This window comes from Mesocricetus auratus, unplaced genomic scaffold, assembly GCF_017639785.1.
Source record: "Mesocricetus auratus isolate SY011 unplaced genomic scaffold, BCM_Maur_2.0 Super-Scaffold_100018, whole genome shotgun sequence".
In the NCBI taxonomy this organism is placed as follows: Eukaryota; Metazoa; Chordata; class Mammalia; order Rodentia; family Cricetidae; genus Mesocricetus; species Mesocricetus auratus.
In genome coordinates, this window is record NW_024429199.1 from 963,983 (window position 1) to 981,113 (window position 17,131).

General features: G+C 41.3%; 1 protein-coding gene across 1 annotated transcript in view; it reads left to right on the forward strand.

The window, feature by feature from the left end:
* The window catches only part of LOC101824351 (sine oculis binding protein homolog), a 159,631-nt gene that overhangs the window by 13,860 nt on the left and 128,640 nt on the right, over positions 1-17,131 (forward strand). The window contains 1 exon segment of the mRNA XM_005073213.4: positions 2,023-2,208. Within this exon segment, the coding sequence (XP_005073270.1) occupies positions 2,023-2,208 (186 nt within the window).

A 17,131-nucleotide genomic window follows, 5' to 3' on the forward strand; every position in this document is an offset into this window, starting at 1 on the left:
TTTAAAAAATTATCAAATGAATTTTGGATTGAGATTAGGACAGAATTTCCAAAATGGCTGTAAACATACTTCTGGCATTTTGTACTAGGTACTCTGTACAGTGGCATTCTCAGCATTGGTTATAGTCAAAATATAAATCAATCCTGAGAAACGCTGATGTTCTATATCACACCGCATCAGATATTCAGCCAAGATTGGCTTCTCTATGCAAAATTACACAAGTACATCTGTCCCATTAATATACAAATTTTCTTTCATTTCTAATAAATGGCAAAATTGCATGTATAGTGATAATTGTTTTATGATAATTTCTTTATGATGTGTTATCAGCAAATGTCTGATTTGTACACATATTTTACATACCTATAGTCCTAGTGTGTAGAAATTCATTGGGTGAAAGGGAGTTGGGAGTGGAAAAGTTCCAGAAGCTCAGCTTCAAATGTATTCCCAGTTGTGCTTTCCTGTAAGCAAGACTTGCACCAAACATCAGAGCCCAACAGAAAACAAAAATTGATGCAGCTCTGTGTCCTTCCAGCAATGGGAAAAACAGGCCAGGACCGAGGAACTTAGCACTGCAGTCCTGCTGTAAGCTCAGAGAAACAGTGCTTGCTGACTTTGAGCTCCACTATCCCTTTGAGGCATCATCAGTGCTGGGGACTGGGTGCAGTGTTGGGTGTATATGTTCAGAGAGCAGGAGGAATTTCTCGTGACCCTTCCTTCCTTATATTTGGATGAGAATTCTAAAGGGAAGCCTTATCTTCATTTTGTGTGTCCTCTTCCCTCTTTCATTGCCCCATGCTCTTGAAGAGGGTAAGAAGAGCAGAAAAAGTTGTAGATGGTTAGATCAAAGTCCAGCTAGAGCGTGGAGATTGCAGAGGAATGGCGAGCAGAATTTATACAGATTTGGAGTGGACAGCAGTGCTGGCTACCTAAGCGGGAAGCCCGCATGATTCCGGAATTAGTAAACCTAATTTTGGAAAGAGAGTCTGTGTAGAAGATAAAAGAGGAGGAACATGTGAAGGAATTTTAGTAAAATGTGGGTACAACTAACTGTTCATTATCACCGACTGTTGGCTCAGTGTTTGTGTTGCATCAAAATCTATTGGCATAATACCGGCTCAAATATTTTATTCCCGGTCTTTAAGAAAGAGCCTTTTCTTTTTACATGTCAAGCAATGAAATGTGAATGAGCTGTCCTGCAGGCATGTGGAATTGAATGTTCATGACAAATTTTATGTTGAGCTTGCTAGGAAGTTGTACACATCACGCTATGAAGACAGTATCATCAATTGCACTGTAAATGAAAGAATTGCAAGGCCTGAGCTTATATTCTATAAACTAATAGCCCCAGTAGTACTTCGCCTGGGTAATCTTTGCCTCTGGGAAACATGGAAAGGGTCCCATGCTTCTCATGGTTGAAACTCTTTCCCCTCCCCACCCCTCCCTACTCCTCCCACCCCCCTCTCCCATTCCCTCTCCCTCTGTGACACAAGGATATAAAATGCACTACACTGTAAAATTTATTTTCATTTTTGTTAATTTTTATGGGTATTGCCAATACCCAGTGCAACAGTAGTTTTTTTTTTTTTATCATCTGGTTCATTTGGTTATACCATGGCTTAGATTTGTAATGCAGTGGGACATAGTTACCATTCTGGGATACATTTTAGGCTTTCTCCCATAGACAGAGAGTGATGCTTGCTATATATCACTTTGTACATGGAAAAGGTTAATTGCCTCTTAATTTCCTATGGGATTTTACAGTGCTGAAATTCATCACCTTGATTCAACTGGGCTATTAGCTGTCATAGTGGAGCAAATCATAAAGAAAAGTCCTTTGAAAATTGTTGGTAGCAAAACTATAAAGCTTCAGGGTGAACTGTGGAGTTCTGGGAAATTGCTTAAAGGTCTGCAGGGAAATTTTTGTTCTGTTACATAACCAACGTACTTGGAGAAATAAGGAAAAATTAAAGTCTAATGAATACGTTCTTGGTTATATTAAATGCTTTTTTTCTCTTACAGAAAATTCTTTGCCAAAACCAAAATTACCGGAGGACAGTGTTATTTCATCATACAATATAAGTGCAGGCTATTCAGGCCTTGCCACTGGGAATGGACTCAGTGACTCCCCTGCAGGGTCAAAGGACCATGGCAATGTGCCCATCATTGTACCTTTAATTCCACCCCCTTTCATAAAGCCGCCAGCAGGTAAGCGCTACTGGGATTCCCGACCATCATGATCAGCATAGTTGTTTCCACTGTCTTAAGACAAATGATTAAAAACTCAATTAAGATGGTTTGATGAATGCTATAGATAAGTGTCAGCTCACATATTGCTTAAAATATTACTGCTGTTATCCAAAAAAATCCCTTATGTATTTCTGCTTGAGCTGTAGCGTTCAATTGTCTCCAGACCTTTTCTACCTCCAGACTCAGAAAAAAGCTATCTTCCTTTTCTGAAGTTACCTACTTTGTGTGTGTGTTTTTTTAAAGAATAAAATATATATAATGCCTGGTTAACAAAATGTGCTAGATTGAACAGGGTGGTGCATAATAAGGAAGGCCCATGTCTTTTGGGGTTTTCTGAGGGAAAGGGCAGTTTTGTAAGAAGGCATATGGGCGGCATGTTCCTGCAATGCCTTCTTCTAAATTCTTTCAAGAGACAAATTATAGTTTGCATCGTCTCCACAGAGTTCTCTCTAATTCCTGAGAAGCTGCCTCTGAGCACCTAAAAGGATGGAACTCTGAGTTCCACTTGCACGAAAATGTAATCGGTTGTTTTATATTTCCAGACAATAAGATGGCTGTGCGTTAAGTCTTGGTGTGGAGGGTTGAATGTGACCATGTTCACTGCAGCTTCCAGATGCAGTTCATACAAATACCCAGAAACACTCTGCTTGCTGTAAATGCTGGAATCATGCTAGAATGCTTTAGTTTTATTGCTAGTTACTTTTGTGTGTGTCGAACTGAACGTTGCCAAATACTGATTTATAACAGCAGTATTTATTGTAGCATGCTAACACTAATGCTTATGTTCACATTTGAGAGGATAGACATTTGGTTGTACTTCCATAAACATTGAGGGCATTTTCAGGTATAGATTCCTCAGTTTGTGTTACAGATGTATTTATACATTGTTCTAAGCATTCCTTCATGGTTTTGGCCATATTCTCTTAAAATAGTTAACAAATAAAACTGACCTATCACACAGAAGTCATTAGATACATAATTAAATTAAAACTCACTTGACAAGCCAGGCGTTGGTGGTACACACCTTTAATTCCAGCACTTGGGAGGCAGAGGCAGGCGGATCTCTGTGAGTTCGAGGCCAGCCTGGTCTACAGAGTGAGTTCCAGGACAGCCTCCAAAACAGTACAAAGAAACCCTGTCTCAAAAAACCAAAACCAAAACAAAACAAAAACTCACTTGACATTAAAATCATTGTTAGTACTAATTACTAACTTAATTGGTACATCATATAATGTTCTTTATTGTTAACCCTATTTTCCTTTGGTTGATGGTTTTAATGATCCAGAGGAACCGGAGTTTATCTCCCAAGGACCAAAGACATATTTTGCATAGGCCAGTTGGTGAGAAAAGGGTAGGTAATTTTGTAAATGTTGTGTTCCCAACTGAATGCATATTCTCGGCTTAGATGAGGGCAACAAGGGTGTTAATTAGTGGGTATGACAAAGTCGCAGGAACACAGGATTCAGACTGAGAAAACCTGCGTTTAAATCTAGGCTTTGTCACTCACCAGCACAGTGAAAGGGGACAAGTTCTGCCAGCCCTGCTCCTTTCAGTCCCTCATTTATAGCATGGGCGTGCGGTGCTACCCCATGGGGTTGTGGAGACGAGGGTGAATACCAGGTACCTGGCATGGTAGCTGCCACCTGAACGTTAGTAGCAAACATGGTACCTCTTTTTCTTTTCCTTTTTTGAACCCTAATCTGCGCTAGGGTCCTCGTGCACATGATTTGTGCATAGAAAGGTGTGCACCCAGACACAAATTCATCTCTAAGATTCATCTGAGCAAAGAAAACAGCCTGAGTAATTAGCATAGCTGAGGCAAGCAGGAATGAGGCCAGAGAACCTGCCCTGGAGTTTCCTGTGGTGCCAGCCACGTGGAATTGAAGCACACAGCTTCTATTTAACTCTAATTCCACACCCGATCAGGAAATAAATATGCAAAAGGATACAGGCCAAAAACTGAGCCTTGGAAGTCATACCCGGAGGAACTCTGAGGAATTAAAGTCAGGGTAACCAAACACCAGCGGTTTTCTGCTGTCTGCTGTGGAACTCCAAGGCACTCATCTGTGGCGAACCAAGTGTAGGGAAGGACATCTTGACTTTTCCGCATCTGCTCTAACCCTGCCCTGTCTGCCTCAAGGTTCTTTATGACAAGATCCCGGATATTCTCTGCTGTCTAGGTCTCACCAAGGAGAAACTCACCGAAGAGACGACGTTTGATTTCATAAACTAGGGCCAGGGTAGTATATCTTTCTTGTGAGTGGCCTGGCAGGATTGTAGACTTTGTGGGCCATACTGTGTCTCACAGCTACCCACAATGCTGCTGCCACAGCAGGAAAGCAACCTTAGATGATGCATGTGCCAAGGAGTGTGCCTGTGTTCCAACAAAACCCTATTTACCAAACAATGAAACTTAAAATAGGTGGTGGACACGGCTTTGGCTGAATCTCCTGTGAGATGGGGTACGATTAGCTAGTTCTTAGGAGGACAGCTAGCAGCGAACTGGGCTTCAGAGCCAGGCTGTGGGTGTGACCGGAGTCCTGCATAATAGAGTAAGCAGCCACAAGGACAGGAAAGTAATGGCTTTCCTGTGCTTACACAGTGTTTGCTGAATGAATTTTTTAAATTTAAATTTGTGTGTGTGCGCGCATGATGGTGTGTGTGTGTGTGTGTGTGTGTGAGCATGTGCAATGGTGATGGATAAAAGGACATCTCTGTGAAGCTGGTACTCTCTTTCCACCTGTGTGGATCCTGGGAATCGAACTCAAGTCACCATCCTTCCGTGGCAAACACTTCGCCTGCTGAGCCATCTCGTTGGTCCTCATTCATTTTTTTAAAAATTTCATTCACTCTGAGAAATAGTATGTTCGGTGTCATGGTGTTCAAGCATGTCAAAAAGCTTTCCGGGATCATGTGTCTCCTAAGTACTTAGGGTCTCCTCACTCCCAATCCAGCATTCTTTTTCACATAAAGTAGCCGTTTCATTCCAAACTTTCAGAACAGTGTCGCTTATTAACTGCCATTACTTCCAGATCCCTCAGTGGCAGGAGATTCAGCTTTTTCTCGAAAGTCCATTCTGGTCTTCAGGAGAGACCCAACTCCTTCACTGTCTTTGAGAATCTATGGGTCTATGAATCCCATGATCATTTGGAGGGAAACACTAGCTTTCAATGGCGGCCATCAGAAGCACTTGCCCCCTTGTGGGTATGAGAGGCTCTGTCTGGACAGGCACTGGTTCCCAGCAGTTTCACAAGCTAAGGCAGACTCACCACCACTCCAGCCCATTCACGTCTTGGCAGCCAGTGAGCCCAGTGGAATGCTCGAGACTGGGAACACAGAGACACCACACTCGCTTGGATTTCCACTCCCTTTGCACAGCTGCATACAAGCAGTGTGGGTGAGCTCACTGCTGGTCCTGACCCACCTCCTCCTTTCCTCTGGAGAAGGGAGCTCCCTGTGTTTCCATGATTACCTACCTCTGCGTTGACCCTGCTTTGGCCTCACATGCTTGTGTCCATTTTCCAAAGCTAAGCTGCCCTTCCCCCTCGGAGACAGCTTCTGGCCCTGGGTGTAGCATTTGTGACATCACAGTCGTTACTATGGCAATAGACTTGTTATAAACACAGGATAATAGCCTTGCTTTTGCTTTTCTTTATTCCCCCATGCAGTGAAGGGAATCACCATGATCCTTAAATAGTAATCACGGACTTTGGAGCAGACTGAGGCTGTGGTGCGGCCGCTTAAAAAGCTGTTACAATGATATCAGGAAATAATAAAAAGCATCCACCAATTCCTTCTATGCTCACACATCTTCATCCTTTTAATTTCAAGAGATCCACAAACCTCCAAGGCTAATTTTTAAAATCACACCATGAACACAGTCTGAACTGGCAAAAATGTATTAGCAAGATTTTGAAATGTTGCTGAGGTTAATTATATCATCACCTTGCTGCGGCTTTCATGCTAGAGACTTTGACACAGGCTCAACCCTTCTGAACTTCATTACGAGAGTTATGTCCAGAAAAGACTCTGGCAACGAAGCAGGGACGCTACTATAACTACTCCCTACTATACCCCACCAAGTCTGAGAAGGGAAGCAACACATTTAAGGTGGATTTTTAAATAAAAACTATTGGCTAAGACCTTATGATCTTTATTGCTTGACCAGACATCAGTCTTTGTAGTAGTACTTTTGCAAAAGATCATCCCATAACAAATCCTCTGCAAACATTAGGCTGGCTTGGGTCTGTCTGCCTTGCCAACCTCTGTTCAAAGGTATGTGGTACCGCTGGGACCACATCTCGAGCCTTTTTTGTCTGGGGCTTGTTTCATGGTAATAGTTTACTCACAAGAATTAAAAATAATAAATCAAAAATCAATGCAACTAGTGGTGTAATTACTTTATTCACAAGGACAGATGAAATGAAGCACGTCTGTGTACTGAAAGTACCATTGCTGTGGGAACTCCACATGTGAAGAAAGCGCAGTGTAGACAGGAGTCTCCCCAGAGGCTCACAACTTGCCTGTGCTGAATCTAGAATCCCTGTAAATCCCCGAATACTTTAAAATGAAATGAAATGTGAAAAAAGAGAAAGGGATATGCTCTCTTGATGCATTTATGTGGCCGTTTTCAATAGAATGCCTTTTACCTCAGATATTAAGTGCCTATGTTTGTATTCCCCTCCATGCTCCCAAGGGAGAGGTAAATGTAGAACCGTCTACACAGCACACACAGGCTTATGTGGAGGAAGTTGAGATCAATCTCCAAAAACCAGCTTGATTTCCTGTCTGCAGACACATCTTGCTTTTCTTTGAAAACAATGACCATTTCCTGTCCCTCAGGGTGGTTTGCATTCAGTGAGCTTTCTCAATTTGTGTTCAGGCAAAGTCATGGAAATATGATATATTTTTTTTCAAGGCAAATCTTGAAATTCCTAAGTGGTTTTAAGAACTGGGCTCCAAGGAACCGTTAGCTTAACTAAGAATATGGAAACCCCATGTGATCTCTAAGCTCTATGTATATAGCTGAGTAACCCACAGTTAATAAGCATGTTACTTTTTGGCCCTTACAATTCTTACATGGACTTGTTATAACCAGGAAAGTGGGAATCAGAATGTGGTTTGCATTATGGTCATTATTTATTTTATCTGTTATTCAATAGTCTTGGGGCTTACATGTGAGTGATGTATTCCAAATAACCATTGAGAAAACAGGATTTAATAAAAATTGCTTTGGCATTTATTTATTTTTCCAACTCGAAATATGATTATTAAATAAAATTACATCGAGTTAATGGGATTTGGATGACTTACTATTCATGTACTAGATATATTTATCTAGAGAGAGAGAGAGAGAGAGTTCACCGAAATCTTGGATTTTTAAGTAATTTGCAATGGGGCAGGAGGGATTACAATGGGGGGGAGGAATGGACTAGGAACAGTTAATAACACAAAATCATCTTGTCACAGTTAATACTTTCAAACAGTTATGATGGGCCAAGATAATAGATGACATCACTTAACTTTCCCCAAGATCTACGAGGGTGCTCCTATTAAAATTGTTTTACAAACAAGGAAACTGAGACACAGCAACTTGGCTGAGGTCATATAGGTAATAGTTGATTCTTGAACTTGCATATTATGTTTCTCATATTCATAACCACAGCCTTATCCAGAACACTATGTTAACCTTCTGCTCGGTATTAGTTACTTCTCTTGCTGTGACAAAATAGGAGACAAAAAGCAAGCTTAAGAGGGTTATTTCAGCCCACAGTACAGTCCACATGGCAGTAGGACTGGAGGCCACATTGTGTCCACAGTCCACAGGAAGCAAGGGATTGCGAATGCTTGAACTTTCTTGCCAGGTCTAGGGCCTCAGCCTATGGTGTGTACTGCTCAAAGCCAGACTCATCTTCCACTTCAGCTAACCTGATCTAATAATTCCTCACAGGTATGCTCAAAAACTTGGCTCCTAGGTGATTCTAGATTCTGTGTAGGTGGCAGTCAGTAAGTATTAGTATTTCCAGAATGCTACCTATATTGTGGAAGACAAAATGGATATACCATTACAATCCCTGGTAACCAGGAATTTAGAGTGTACTCGGTATATAATGAAACTACCCGCCAAAGCCAGGTGTGGTAGTGCATGCCTGTGATCCCAGCACCTGGGAAGTAGAGGTAAGATCAGACATTCAAGTCCAGCCTCAGCTACATAGTGAGTTCAAGGCCAGCTTAGGCTACACAATACCCTGTCTTAAAAATCTAGAAACTAAGACAGACAAGCAGCAAACAAAACAAACAGTATCATTTCACTTTGACTTTGAATGTGTGGTGTCATTTTACCTGCAGTTGTAGTGTATATAGTGTAGGTAAAACTGCTGTGCAAGTCCATGGAGTAGAAAGTCTCTCGACAGATAATTGTACAGTCAAGTTGGACATAGTCATTTGAAACTCAGTGTGATCTGGAGGAAAACATGAAGCCCAAAAGTCTTAGCTGATATGGTACAGGTGTTGTTAAAATGTTTAGGTTTATCCAGTAACGAGACACAAACCATGACTCAACGATCCCACGTGGAGTTTATTGGTGGACAGGGAGGGAAAGGGGGGTGAGAGGTAACCAACCTGTGCAGAGCTGAGAGAGAGAGAGAGAGAGAGAGAGAGAGAGAGAGAGAGAGAGAAAGAGAGAGAGAGAGACAGACAGACAGACAGACACAGAGAGAGAGTAAGAAAGGAGATGAGATGGAGAGTAAGATGAGAGTAAGAGAGTAAGAGAGAGTAAAAGAGTAAGAGAGAGTAAAAGAGAGCAGAGCGTAAGCAGGGAGGGGTCAGTCCTTTAAAGGGGTCCTTTGCACCTGCGTGGTTCTCATAGAACTCTGGGCTGGCCAGAGTGTTGCCGGAGTGCCTGAACCTTTCAACAGGTCCTGATTTATCTCCACATATATATTCCTGATTTACACACACACACACACACACACACACACACACACACACACACACACACACACACACACACACACACATTTTGAAACAGGGTCTCACTTGGTAGCCCAGTCTGGCCTGAGACTCACTGTGTAGCTCTGGCTGAGCTACTCTCAGTCATTCTCCTGTCTCAGTCTCACCATCCTGGGATTACAAGTGTAAGTTGCCAAACCCAGCTTGTTACCTTTATAAATCAAGGGTTCTTGAAAAAAGGTGTAAAGCAGATTTTAGTGTGATCATCCTTAATTCCAGAAGGAATGTATAATCTGAAGGTAACAAGATGCAGTGGAGAGACTGTCCAGGCAGTAACCAGGCAACCCGAGTTGTTGACTCCAGCTCTCCCATTTATTGCCTACGTAGTATTAGTGGGGTCACTTCCTCTCCGTGATCATGTTTCCTTGCCTACAAAGTTACAAAGTCAGTCACCTGATGACTAAAATTCCCTATATCTGTAAAACCTTACCATCTCAATTAGATTCCCAGAACCACATAAAGGTGGGAAAAGAAAACCGTTCTCAAAAAGTTGTTGTCTGAACTCTAAATTCTCAATTTGTACTTTATAGAGCTGCTCACCTGGTTTTATTCCTGGAGGGAGTATATTTACATATACCATCATATGTACTTGTTAATTGGCTGAGCAGGGTAAATGTACCCATGTGGGGTTATAGCAGCCAAAAGCTTGTGGGAGAGTTGTACCACTTGGAAGAATGTGTTTTAAAAAGATGTAGTTTGTGTGTTTGTGTGTCACTCCCATGCCTACCACAGCGAGTGAATAGCGGTTGGTTTTCTCCTTTCATCATGTCATGTGGGTCCCGGAGATTTAACTCAGTTGTCGGGGTTGGTGGTAAGTACCTTTGCCCTCTGAGCCATCTTACCCCCCCCTTTAAATGCATGTTACTGTGTTTATTCAGTGCGTGGAGGACTTACCTAGGACATTTTCAAACAAGAATCTCTTGTACTTTGCACACACACCCCTCTACCCTCCTCTTCCTCACCTCCTCTTCCAGTCGGTTCCCCTTTGTTCCTTAGTCTCATTTCTGTTTTCATGTCATATATATGTATCAGTGCGAAATCTGGGAACTACAAGTGAGAGAAATATACTATATTTGTTTTTCCAAGACTAGTTTATTTGTATAATATGATTATCTCTAGTTGTACCCATTTTCTTGCAAACATTAACTACATTTTCCTTTTTTATAATTTTAAATTATTACATAATTTCCCTTCCTCTCATCCCGCCATGTTCCCCCTTCCTCTCAAATTCAGTTTCTTTTTCTTTATTATTGTTAATAAATACACACCTGCACAAATAAATAAATAGATAAATGAATATCAGTACAACCTGCTGAGTCCATTTAATGATGCTTGTGTGTGTATGCTTTAAGAGCTGACCACTTTGTATTGCATAGCTGATTAGGGAGCTCATCCCCGGGGAGACTAATTCTTCCTCTCTTAGCATGGCTATTAATATTAACTAATATGAATATGACCATTCATTAATTAATTGCTTGTAGCTCTTATCTAGGAGTCAGGCCCCAACAGCTTTCCTCTATCCATGTTGGGATGGCAACCGGTGTTGCATTGTTCAGGTCTTGTTTAGGCAGCCATATTGTTGTGGTATCATAGGTGTAGCTACTTTGTCACAGCTAGGAGATACAACATCGCTGCAGACTTCCTGGTCCTCTGGTTCTTACAGTCTTTCTGCCCCTTCTTCCATGCTCCCTGAGCCTTAGGGGTTGTGTTGTTGATGTGTCAGCGGGGGATGGAGCGTCTCACAGTCAGGTTGTTCTCTGTGCTTTGACTAGCTGTGGATTTCTGTAATCGTCTGCACATGTTTCATCTTGGGTGAGGGGTGAGAGCTACACTTACCTGTGAATATAAGGGTAAATATGTAGAATGAAGTTAGGACTTGAACTGGTTTAGGAAGGTGGCTGTAGTATGTTCTCTTCTAGGGTTCATGACCTCGCTAGCCATGGGTAGTTGGCTAGGTTTACAGTACTGGGCATAATTTCCCTCCTGTTAAATGGGCCTTAAATTCAACCAGACAGCTGTTAGTCACCACCAAAAACAGGAGTGCCATTACTGCACCTTTAGGGATGTCTTGCCATGCTGGTCATTGTTGTGGCTCATAGGCGTCACATCTGGGTAGGTCTTCTGAGTGTCCCCTCCCTTTTTCGGCAGCCTGCATAGTATTGGAAAATACCCTGAGAGCTAGTCCTCATGGAGGAGGCCTTTGGGTCAGATTCAGCTTACTGTCCTATGTCTGAAGTGCATGGTTCCTTCAGCAATGTGGTCTTACCCCCAACACCTGCGAAGCAACCAAAGGCATTCGCAATAGTCTATATTGTTTGGGGGGGGCAGTCTCTTGGACTCCCTTAACCAACAGTTCAAAAATATATGGCTCTTGGTGGGAGCATTATTATCCCAAGCAGTTAATCTCTCTCTCTCTCTCTCTCTCTCTCTCTCTCTCTCTCTCTCTCTCTCTCTCTCTCTCTCTCTCTCTCTCTCTCTCTGTCTCTCTCTCTCTCTGTCTCTCTCTCTCTGTCTCTCTGTCTCTCTCTCTCTCTGTCTCTCTCTCTCTCGCTGTGTATATACATGTATCTTGTAATTTTATGTAGATATAAAATATTCTACATGTTTTCTTCAATTTGGTATTATGTATCCCTCTTCAGTCCCTCTCCTCCCTCTTGCTTCCCAGCTAAAGTCCCGTCCTTTTTTCTCATTCTCCCTTCACATCCCCTGCATCTCCCTATTCACCTATTTAGAGCTCTTATCCCCTCTCCCCAAGTTGGTCCCTTTTACTTTTCTGATTTCTGTTGTTACTCCGTGTTATGTACTCACATCTGAAGAATTAGAGCTAGGAACCGCAGATGAGAGAGAATGTGTGCCATTTGTCTTTCTGAGTCCAGGTTACCTCACTCGATATGACCTTACTTAGTTTCATCCATTTACCTGAAAATTTCATGATTTCCTTTTTCTTCACAGCCGAATAGAGTTTCACAGTGGCACCGCATAAGTGCCACGTTTTCATCATCCATTCATTAGTTGAAGAACATTAGGTTGATTCCATTTCCTAGCTCTTGTGAATAGAGCAGCAGTGAACACGGTTGAGCAAGCGTCTGTGGAGTAGGATGTCGGGTCCTTTGGGCAAGTGCCAAGGAGTGGTATAGTTGGGTCATATGATAGGTTTATTTTTATCATTTTGAGACTTCTCCACACTGATTTCCAGAGTGGCTAGACCAGTTTTAATCTCACCTACAGTGGATGAGGGTTTCGTTTTCCCTGTACCTTTGCCAACATTTGTTCCCAGTTAACTACATTTTTCTATATGCTGAAAAAAAATTCTACTATGTATATACATCACATTTTCTTTATCCATTCCTTTGCTGTTGGACACCTAGATTGCTTCCATAGCTTAGTGCTGAAATAAACATTGATGTGCCAGTATCTCTGTGATGTGTTGAGTTAGAATCGCTTGGTTAAATACCCAGAACTAGGATATCTGTCTCATACAGCAGATCTGTTTTTAGCTTTTGCAAAAATTACGTATTAATTTTCATGGTGCCTGAACTAATTTCCCTTCTACCAGCAGTGTATAAGGGTTGTTTTCTGTCTGTATCCTCATCAGCATTTGCCTCCTCACACACTCTCTTCCTCCCTTCCTGCACAATCCACCCACAATGGCAGGGTTTCTTGTATTCCAGCCTGGTCTCGAACTTGCTGTGCAGGGGATGGCAACTTCAAACTTTAGCCGCTCCTCGCCAACACCTTTTGAGTGTTAGGATTGTAGGTGTGCACTGTCATGTTCTGTGCAGAGCTCAAGGTTGAACTCCAGGCTTTTACCATACTGTTGGGTATTTTACCAACTGTACTAAATGCCCAGCCCCAAGCTATTTTTTTCTTAGTGACTGTCATTATGTCTGAAGTGAAATAGAGATTTGATATACTTCTGGTTTGTATTTCTCTAATGTTAGTGAGGTTGATCATCTTTTCCTGTGTTTATAAGCTGTTTGCATTTCATCTTTTGAGACTGTTCCTTTCCTTAGCCTATTTGTTGATTGGGTTGTTTGATTTCTTGCTTAGTTCGAGTTCTTTGTGTATTCTAGATATGAATCTGTCAGACATACAGCTAGCAACGCTTTCCCCCACTCTGTAGGCTGTCTCTTCGTCCCATTAATTATATTTGGAAAAACTTTTATAAAATGTTAGATTAATTATACATAATAATGAGTGTCATTATGACCTTTCTATACACGTCCATGATTTATTTCACTTGTATTGGGACAAATTTTTTCTTTCTTCTGTTTGGAACAGTTTTTAGTGATTATTAATTGTTACTCTGAATAACAGAGCAAATTGCAATAATAGATCTTTTAAAGAGATGAAAAGCGCTAGAAAATGAAAAGTGTCTAGATGAAAAGATCGCCATTTCTATTATGAGACTTCATTGTTTTGAAGTTACATGTGAATAGTGACCAGTGGAAGTAATTCTTAGAATTTCTGCCGAAGTCATATTCTATTTAATTTAACTTATCAAAACCATGTATAAGAAGTAGAAAAACTAAATAGTCCTATATCTACTAAAAATCTTTCTCCAAAGAATAGTCTTGGTACAGATGCCATCAGTGAAATATTTAAGAAAAAAAGACACTCTCATAGAGAAGAGAAAAAGAAGACAACCTACACTCACTTTATGATATTAGCATAACTTTGATCACTTTACATAGCAAGGGTATTAAAATAAAGAAAGGGGTATTTTAAAGTAATTAGGTGACATTGAAATTGAAAACTTGTTTTACAATGTAAAACTCTAAACAAAATATAGTAAACTAAAGTCAGTGACATACACAAAAGGATAATTAACTGTGGATAATTTGGTTCCCCCCAGGAACACAAGACTAATAAAATGGATATAAATTGCAAGTCAGTATAGTTACATTAAGATAATGATTCAAAATGTTATGAATCTTAATAGATATGGGAAAAGAATTAGATAAAACATAAATAAAATCTGTGGCAAAGAACAGACATACAGCTTCTTTGATATGATAGAAGAGCCCACGAGCATCTGTGGCAACTATGCAGGAGGAATCCTGAGAACTTTCCCCCAGAGACCAGGAAGACAGACCTCCTAGGGTGTCCATGCCACCCTAATATAAAAATACTAGAATTCACCAAAAAAAATCTCAGGAAAAGAACTAAAAAGGATTTGAAATGTTGTTTTGTGTAGATCCACAACCTTAGTCTACAGGTATTATAATTAATGAGTAGCTTTATTGAGATCTGAATATATTAACCACAAAAGAGTTTTTAAAACTTACATAAAGACTATATAAACCAGCTTCAATACTTAAAGAAAAAAGCTAGCAAAATATGCCTAATATTGTTTCAAAGATTTCATTGTTAAGAAAATTAAAGAGGACATAAATAATAGAGAAATATGGTTGTAGGTTAGAGACTGATATTGTAAAAAGGTATATTCATCCCATGTTGATCAATATGTTTAATGTAATTGTGATAAAAATTCAGCATGAATTTTTGTGGAAATATGAAAGCTGTGGTGGCATATGGAAATGAGCCTTTTATGAGAGAATGATGGTGGTTGGATGAGGTCATGGAGGTGAGGTTCTTGTCATGGGATCAGGGCCCCTCATTAGAAATCAGAAACTTTGTCCTACTCAAGATTATGCATGATCTCATGCAGGCCAAAATTTCTTAAGTTATGCACTTAAAGTACTTATAATAAAGAAAGAGGTTGCTTTGATAGATACAATAAAATTCTCTGTTGATTAAAAGATACTTTTGACCTGGCAAAATGTCTCAACTGGTAGAGGTACTTGCCACTAAGCCTAATTACCTGAGTGTAATGATCGGAGTCCATAGGATAGAAGGAGAGAACAATTCAAGTTATCCTCTGACTTCCACATGTACAACCACACCTTGGTACACCCACACCCCCCTCGCACACACAAGCAACAAATAAATGTAATTTACAAAAAATGCTTTTTGTTTTTGTTTTGTCTTTTGAGACAAGGTCTCAATATATAGTCTTGGCTAGTCTGAAACTTGCTTATGCACTCCATGTTGGCCTCAAACTTACAGCTGTTCCTTTAATATTCCAAATGCTGGTATTAGAAAGATATTGTTGAGTCCAAGTCTAGCCTATGCTATATAGTAACCTTGTCCCTACATCTTACAAAGAAACATATATAAACATTTATAAATGTTGCAAAATTGTTCAGTCTCACTAGTCATTAGGGATATGAAGTTTAAACTTATAATGAGATGAACTGGAGAGATGGGCTGGTGGTTAAGAGCACTTGTTCCTTTTGTTTGTTTGTTTTTAAAGATTTATTTACTTATCATATATACAGTGTTCTGTCTGCATGTTTGTCTGCACACCAGAAGAGGACATTGGATCTCATTGCAGATGGTTGTGAGCCACTATGTGGTTGCTGGAAATTGAACTCAAGACCTCTGGAAGAATAGTCAGTGCTTTTAACCTCTGAGCCATTTTTCCAGCTTCTGTTTGTTTGTTTGTTTGTTGGTCATTTTTTAATTTAAATTAGAAATGAGCTTGCTTCACATGTCAATCCCAGCTCCCTCTCCCTCCCCTCCTCTCCCACCCCCCACCAATCTCCCCAATCCTCCCACCCAATCCCCCACTCCACTCTCCAGGGAAGGTGAGGCCTTTCATGGGGGAGATCCACAGTCTATCATATTATCCTGGGCAGGGCCAAGGCCCTCCCCCATGTGTCCAGGCTGAGAGAGCATCCTTCCATATGGGATAGGTTCCCAAAGTCCATTCTGATGCTAGGGCTAAATACTGATCTAGTACCCGAGGCCCCAAAGATTGCCAAGGCCTCCTTACTGATACCCAGGTTCAGGGGGTCTGGATCAGTCCCATGCTGTCCTCTCGGCCATCAGTCTGGAGTCCATGAGCTCCCCCTTGTTCAGGTCAGCTGTTTCTGTAGGTTTCACCTGCCCAGTCTTGACCCCTTTGCTCATCACTCCTCCATCTCTGCAACTGGTTTCCAGTTCAGTGTTTGGCTGTGGGTGTCTGCCTCTGCTTTCTTAGTCTCTAGAAGGCTCTAGGATGGCATACAAGGTAGTCATCAACCTCATTTTCGGGGAGGGGCATTTAAGGTAGCTTTTCTACTATTGGTTAGATTGCCAGTTGGCGTTACCCTTGTAGATCTCTGGAAATCTCACTACTGCCATATTTATCCTCAAGCCTATAATGATTCCCTCTATTATGGTATCTCTCATCCTGCTCTCCTCTATTCTTACCATGACTCAACCTTCGTGCTTCCCCATGTCCTCCTCTCCCCCTCACTTTTCCCCAGCTTCCTCTCCCCTCCCCCCATGCTCCCAGCCCACTCAGGAGATCTTGTCCTGTTCCCCTTCTCTGGGGTACCATGCATATCTCTTTTAGGGTCCTCCATGTTTCCTAGACTCTCTGGCGATGGGATTGTAGGCTGGCACTCCCCTGCTTCATGTCTAAAATTCATATATGAGTACATACCATGTTTGTCCTTTTGTGACTGGGTTACCTCACTCAGGATGGTTTCTTCTAGTGCCATCCATTTGCCAAGAGCACTTGTTCTTGTAGAGGATCCTGGTTTGAGTCTCAGCACCCACATGACAGCTCACAATCATCCCTAACTCTAGTTCCAGGGCCCCCAATGGCCTCTTCTGACCTCTGCAGGCACCAGTCACACATGTGGTGTACAGACACACATGAAACAAAACACTCATGCGTATAAAAGTATGCATCTTAAATAATTATAATGAGACCACATTCCCAGGTGCTAGAATGGCTGAAAATGACTGACACTGCCCAGTGATGGTGAGGACATGAGCAATGGGACTCCTTGTGCAACCAGGGAGAATGTAAATTAGC